This window comes from Tetrao urogallus (genome assembly GCF_951394365.1).
Source record: "Tetrao urogallus genome assembly, chromosome: 17".
NCBI lineage: Eukaryota > Metazoa > Chordata > Aves > Galliformes > Phasianidae > Tetrao > Tetrao urogallus.
The window spans coordinates 11109797-11117008 of NC_136830.1; the positions used below are offsets into that span (position 1 = coordinate 11109797).

At 67.8% G+C, this 7212-nt stretch overlaps 1 protein-coding gene across 1 annotated transcript; it reads right to left on the reverse strand.

Annotated features, from left to right (window-relative positions):
- Positions 1 to 488: 488 nt before the first annotated feature.
- Positions 489 to 6176, reverse strand: GAS2L1 (growth arrest specific 2 like 1; the record flags this gene model as incomplete). The annotated part of the gene is made up of 5 exons (XM_079543907.1): positions 489 to 1563; positions 2628 to 2892; positions 3115 to 3211; positions 3694 to 3801; positions 5535 to 6176. The coding sequence occupies 5 exons, from the start codon at positions 6174 to 6176 to the stop codon at positions 489 to 491; spliced, it is 2187 nt and encodes a 728-aa protein (XP_079400033.1).
- Between the last annotated feature and the right edge of the window lie 1036 nt (positions 6177 to 7212).

Sequence of the window (7212 nt, forward strand, 5' to 3'; positions counted from 1 at the left end):
TGAGCCGTGGGCATCACCCTGCCAGGGATGCTTCACAGGAAGCCAAGAGTGCAGCCCCAGCACCTGCAGCTCTACGGACAGACCTCCGCGGACAGATGACAGCAGGCAGGCTCAGCTCCTTCCTTGGGCTTTACTGGCTCCGGGAGCTGCAGGGCAGCCTGTGCTGGGGGAGATGCTGCAGGGGAAGAGGGGACGTCCCCTGGGTACGGGTCATGGTGATGAACTGCGTGTCCCCAGGTGGGGAGAGAGGGAGGGATGGAAGGCGAGGGGAGCAGGACGGAGCAGAAGAAGGTTGAAGAGCAGAGGAGCTGAGCAGAGCTGGCTGCTCCCAGACCCGTTCCCAATGCCGTGACACAGCTCCTGTCAGCACTGCGATCACACCCAGGTTCGTCAGCCCCCTCCAGCGCCGCCGTGACAGCATCCATTCCCACCGTGCCCCAGTGCCCGCACATCCCACTCCGGGGGCCGCAGCCACCACCTTGTCCTTCTCACGGCCAGGCGTCCTCCTGCAGCCCCTCCTCCTCCCGCGGTGCCCTCCCAGGCTCCAGCAGCGAGGCCAGGACGCTGTGCAGCGCCCTCCAGGGCGGGGGGCCGGCGGGGGGCCGGGGTGCAGGGATGCGGGTGGGCTTCCTGCCGGGCTGCGCGTCCAGCCGAGGCCGGGCGCAGGGCCGCAGGGCGGGGGATACGGGGATCCCCGGCACGACCGCGGTCTCCATCCCCTCGTCTTCCGCTGCTGGCACCCACTCGGGGTCAGACTCGGCACCGGAGGCCGGCACACAGCTGCTCTCATCCGAAGAGCTGGAGGGGCGGCCGCAGCGCTCCTGCGGGTGGGGGGCGGCCGGGGGACCCCCGTTGCGACGGCCGTCCTCGGGCAAACAGCCGTGCTTGTTGCTGAGCACGTTGAGGGAGGATGAAGAGGACGAGGAGGAGCAATAAGCCGAGTCGGCGGCCGCCCCGCTGCCAGGCTCCAACGTCCCGTGCGTGGGGCGTGCAGGGGGCGAGGGCTCACCGTCCCCCAGCTCCATCAGCCGCGTGTTGGCCAAAAATTCTTCCTCCAGCCTCCCCAGCAGCTGCTGTTCCTGCCCGGGTTCCAGACACAGCGGTGCCCGCAGCCTCCTCGCCAGCTCTTCCAGCTCCTCTTGGAAGGCGTCCCCATCCCTGTCCTCAGCCCCGTCCCCGGGCAGAGAGGAGCGCCGAGGGCCGGAGGGCCGCATCGCGGCCCGTGGCGCGCTGTCAGCACGTGTCCACGAGTGCTGCCCGTCGCGTCCGCGTCGGATCAGCAGCACGGCGTCAGCACCGGGCCGGCCCTGGCTGCGGGCACGTGGCAGCCCCGGCCCGTTTGCGACACGCGGCCGCCCGCGCTCCTCCCCGCTGCCCGGAGCGACGGAGGTGCGCAGGGGGAGGGGGCTGCGCTCACCGGAGCGGCTGCGTCCCGGCGGAGGGCGGCGCGGAGAGGGGCAGGCAGCGGGCGGAGGGCGGTGACCCCGCGGGGGTCCCACCGATGAGGCTGATGAGGAGTCGCTGTCCCCGGAGTGACGGCGGGTGCGGGTGGAGTCACGGGGCCTGGAGCGGGGAGAGGGAGAGGGGCAGGGCAGGGCAACTGCATGCACCTGCTGCACGTCCCAATGCACGTCCCAATGCACGTTCCACTGCACATCCCACTGCACATCCTCTTGCACAACCCATTGCACATCCCACTGCATGCCCCATTGCACGCCCCGATGCGCACCCAACTGTGCGCCCTACTGCCTTCCCCCTGACCTCTTGCATCCCCTTGTGTGCTCACAGGGCTCAGCCTGTGAGAGCATCCCTCTGTACGCCCCTTGCATTGCCACCGCACCCGCACCGCGCCCGCAGCCCCGCACTCAGCGCACCCCCCGCCGCAGCCCCTGCACGCACGCCGCGCGGCCGCAAGAGGGCAGCACTGCGCCTGCGCGGCAGCTGGGCGGGAAGCAGTGCGCATGCGCACCAGCAGGGCGGGAAGCACCGGGGCGGAGCTGGGGCTGTGGGGGGGGAAAGGGGGGAGGCCTTAAGGGGGTGCGGGGGGCGATGTGGGGCTAAGGAGGCCTGCATGGTTCCGAGGTGCTGCTGTGAAGCCCAGGCCTGCTGTGGAGAGGGGCTGTCTTTGAGGGCTGAGGCCTGCTGTGGAGCCTGCTGTGGGGTTGAGGCCATGCTGTGGGGCTGAGGCCCTGCTATAGACCTGAGGCCTGCTATAGGGCTGAGGCCTGCTGTGAGGCTGAGGTCCTGCAATAGGGCTGAGGTCATGCTGTGGGGCTGAAGTCCTCCTATAGGGCTGTGACCATGCTGTGGGGCTGAGGTCTGCTGTGGGGCTGAGGCCATGCTGTGGGACCGAAGCGTTCCCAGCTGCCAGGTTTCCCAGCCCAACCCGCCCCAGCCTGGCTTCCTTCCCCCGCCACGCAGCAGCGGTCAGTTTGGGAAGCGTTGCCATAGCAGTGGGCCGTCCCCATCCTGTCCTGCTGTGCCAGGCCCTGTGTCACGGCCAGGCCTGCCCTGTGCCCCCCCTGTCCCGGCTGACTCAATGGCTCCACTGTGCGTCACAGCACAGGCTGGGGAGGGGGTGACAGCAGGACCCCCACCCCACAGCACCCACAGACACCGAGCCCTACCTGAGTGCACTGGCGGGGCTCCTGGACGGGCTGGCGGGGGCCCGGGGGGGCAGGACAGCTCCAGGCGCAGACTTCGGGGTGCTGCCTCGCTCTGTCCTGCCGTAGTTGACGTCCCCCCAGCCTGGTGGCCGCTTGTCCCCGAGGCTGGTCACGTCAGCGCGGCGTGGGGTGCTGGGGCTGGGGGCGTGGGGTGCGGGGCTGGCACTGCTGACGGCGGGTTTTGGTGGGGAGAAGGCCAGGGTGCGGGCGGGGGGCAGGCGGTGAGCTGTGAGAGAAGGGAACGGCGTGGGGTCAGTGAGGGGCCCTTCCCACCCCTTGTGCTGCACGTGGGTCTGCCGGCAGTTAAAACAAACATTTTCCCGCTCTTTTCTCATTCCAGTCCCATCTGTGCCCTGAGCTGCCCATCCCAACCCATGGCAAAGGAGCCCCTGGAAATATGGGAGTGGTGAAACATGCTGGGGGCAGACCAACGGTGGGGGTCACTCACACAGGGAGGAGCAGCGGCACGGGTCGTGCTTGTCCAGGTAATGTTCCAGTGTGTCCCAGCCACCGCCGACACGCACCATGACGTGGCTCCTCAGCACCTGGGGAGAGCACGGCACCATCACACTGCTCCAGTCACACTGCTCCCCACCCCCCAGCCAAAACAAGCAGGTTCTGTTTGCCCGCCCCAAGCTGATGGGCTGCGGAGGGGTTCAGCAGAAGGGAAAGGAAGGATTAATTTTGTGGGGAATGAACTTAGTGTGAATTTGGGTAGGTTAAAGGGTTTCCCGCTATGTCTGGGACAAGGGTTGGTTCCACTGCCTGAATCCTTGGGAACTGCAGGGCTGACCTTGGCCATGAGCAGTGCTGCTATCTGCGGGGCCGTGCCAGGACGCAGCTCCCTGTTCCGCTTCCCGAAGTGATAAATCCTGTCCCACCCGCAGGGTCAGGCCGGGGCACCGAGCGGCGCAGCACCAAACCCGGCCCCAGCTCAGCCCCACGTGGGGCCCCCAGCACCGTGTCCCCAGGCTCCCCCAGCCCCCCCCCAGAGAAAGGAGTGGGACGGGGACGCGGCGGCTCTTACTCGAACAAAGATCAGCGCGTTGGAGTCTCCCACTTTGTATTTACCCTCTGAGATTTTGACCATGGGGAACTGGGCTGGGCACGTACAGCAGCCCAGGATCTCCCGCACCTGCGGGCAGAGATGAGAGCTCAGTCGGCGGTGCTGCGGTGGGAGCAAAGCCCGCAGAGCCTCCCTGGGAGAGGGGCCCTGGGCGCTTCCCACGGCCAGGCAGCGGAAGGAGCCATAAAAATGGATTGTAGAAGCCCTGATATCCTCCTGCCCGCCCAGACGTGGACCTGGGATCAGTTTTCACGTGGGTTCCCAAACCAAGTGGACATAGCTCAGTCATCCAGCACAGCTCCACTCTCCAAAGCCCCCCAGGGACCCCAGATTGCAGACACCGCAGCCCCCAGGCACCCACTGCACGGCTGGGATCCTCAGGAAGGAAACCCCCACGGGGCAGCGGCACCACGCTGCCACAGGGAAGGGACCACACAGCCCCCCCACCCACAGTTAGGCACAGAAAAGGGTTAAGTCACCGAGGTGCACGGGGCTGGAAGCGGCAGCAGCAGCGGGCTGACGTCAGGGATTAGGCAGCAGGGGGATGTGGGGACGCGGCCGCATCCTGCTTTGGCTGCTGGTGTGGCACAGCGCGTGGTGCAGTGCGGGTACAGAGAGGCTTGGGGGGGGGGTGTGGGGTCAGGGACCCCAGGAACAGCCCCTCCTCTCTGGGGTCAAGCTGGGGCTTGGCATTGGCACGAACCCCCCCCAGCGATGGCTGCTGTGACGGCGCCCACAGCACCTGCAACTCCAATCGCTGCCTTCACCGGCTGAGCGTTTCTTTTAGCATTTCCCCTTTTTTTTTCTTTTTTTCTTCCTCTTTTCTGTTCATCATTCCAGATCTGATTGCCCCCAACCCCTCAGCTGTGGGGAAACCGAGGCACGGGGTGTACGGCCAGTGGGAGCTGTGGGCCCAAGCCTGTCACAGTGACAGGGACACAGGGACATGTGCCGCCAGCCCTGGGGACCCCGCGTCCCCCGATGCAACCAGGCCAGATCCAGGCTCCTCCCCGGCTCCAACACTGCCCATAAAAGCCCATGGAGAGGCATTACGCAGCCCGGAAAAATGCACTCCGGGTTGGCAGCACCCAGCTGTGGGGAGTGGGGCAGGTGGGATGCACGTTCCCCAACGTCCCCCTCCGAGCTGCACGCTGCCAGGCTTAGTGAGGTACTGGGTTTCAATTAAAAAAGGCTTTGGGATTAGGGGCTCAGAGCAGGGCAGAGCCTCCCACCCCTCCCCAGCCCCGTTAATCTGGCATCTGCCCGGTGCATGGGCTGGATCCTGCGCCCAGCCCGGCGTTAATCCCAGCTGAGCGGCTGGTCTGGAGGGAACAGCGTCCCTCTGCTGATCATCATGGAGGGCAGTGTGGGGCGGCAGCCGTGTCACCCCCATCCCTGGGAGGAGGAGGAGGTGGTGATACCCACATCTTCCCTGTGATTACGGCTCCAAAATAACCCTCCCATGACGTCCGGAAGGCACGGAGCCCAGCCGGGCTGTCCAGGACCTCCCACGAACCACAGAGAGCACGGTTGAGTGGATAGAGAAGACATCCCACAGGCCGGAGAGAGCCTGGTTGGGTGGCTGGAGAGAACCTCCCACAGACCACAGAGATCCGGGTCGGGTGGATGGAGAGGACCTCCCATGGGCAACAGTGCTCCCCGTTGGCCATAAAGACCTGCGTAGGATGGATAGAGCGGCCCCCGCTGCTCCTACAGCTCCCCGTTGGGCGCGCAGAGGCCCTCCCTCCCCGCGGGGCAGACGTGGAGCCCCTCGACCCCCAGAGCCCCGCGGTGCCCCTCACCAGCTCATCCAGGTTCCTCAGGTCGCACAGGGAGACGCGCTGTGCCTGCCCGGGGTACGCGGGCGACGTGGGGCGCAGGGCCTGGCTGCCCCGGGGCGCCCCCAGCACCCCGCACGTTTGGTCCCGCAGCTCCTCCTCGATTTCCTCCTCCATCTGGATCAGCATGGGGGCCAGCATGCCGAATTTGGAGCCCCTCCTGGCCACCTCCAGCAGGCAGAGGATGACGTTTTTCTCATTCTTCTTCAGCACCAAGTCGTTGGTCTCGAACATGAGGACATCCTGAATGCCCAGATCCTGCCGGCACCAGCGGATGAAGTTGGAGACGTTATCTCTGGCGACGAAGGAGCCGGGCGCCACGTTCCTGGCCTGGAAGGTGACCTCGTTGCGGGGGATGCGGGCGGCCGCCTCGGGGTGCCGCTGCTGGAACTCCAAGGCCACACGGTTGACGTTGTTGGCGTGCTGGCACAGGTCGCAGCCCGTGGCCAGCGCCTCCAGGAAGGTGTCAGCCGCCATGTCCAGGTCGTAGAGCGCGTTGAACCACTCGGCCAGGTCCTCCTTCATGGCCTCCAGGTATTCCTCGCTCGAGCGGAAGGGGCGGATGCTCTTGGAGGCCGCCGACTGGATGTTGCTCTGGTCGGCCATGGTGAGCTGCAGAGGATGGGGGGAAAGGCAGCGTTACAGGGGACCCCGCGCCACGTGTCCCCCCAGACCCTGGGATGTCACCGCTGCCACCAGCATCCCCCGTCCTTTCCACCCTGTGTCGCCCCCCATCTCCTGAGCTGGGCTTAAGGACTCCCCCGTCCCCAGCGGTGCCCCCCCCTCTGGAGCTGCCCAGTGTCATCTGCGGGGCTGGGGGGTGGCTGTGAGGGGAGCCCCCCCGGCTGACCCCACAGGGGTCCCTGGTGGGGATGCTGCACTGGCAGGGGTTCCCACCTGCCTTTCCCCATCGGGAAACTGCTGAACCCCCGGCCTGGGGGTGTGGGGGGGCACACCTCAGCCCCAACATTTTGGGGACCCATGCCCGTGGGGGGCTCTGATGTGTCCGGGGGGGTGGGTTACCGGTGGAGGGGTTACTGGGGGGCCGCTCTGATTGGGGAGCTCTTTGCTGGGGGATACGGGGGGGGGAGGAAGGAGGGGGTCTCTCCTTGGGGGTCGGTGCCGGGGGGGCCACGGGAAGCGCGGCCCCAGGGGATGGCGGCAGCGGGCCGGCACCTGCGCGGCAGATGCGGGGCCGGGAGGAGGGGGATGGGGGGAAGAGGACACGGGGACACGCGCGCAGCCCCCAACCCTCCCCATCCCGGCACTCACCGCCGCCTCCGCGCTCCGCTCCCTCCGGGCCGCGCCGCTCCGCCGCCCGCTCCCCGCTCCGGGCCGGGCTCTGACCGTCGGGGGAGCTCCGCCGCCGCCGCCGCCTCCCGGCCCCGCACCCCCGCCGCCATCCGCCGCGGCCCCGCGCAGCGGAGCGGAGCAGAGAACGGAGCGCAGAGCAAAAACGTCCGCAGCCCCGTCGCGCCGCGCCCCGGCCGGGGAAGTTGGAGGCGGCCCAGAAAGGGCCGGGATGGGAGCGGCGGGGGCGGGGGCAACGGCCGGGCCGCGGAGCCGCGGAGCCGCGATGGGGGGCGCGGCCACGGGGGGGGGGGGGGAGGCGAAAACACGATGGGGGACGTCGGCCGTGGGG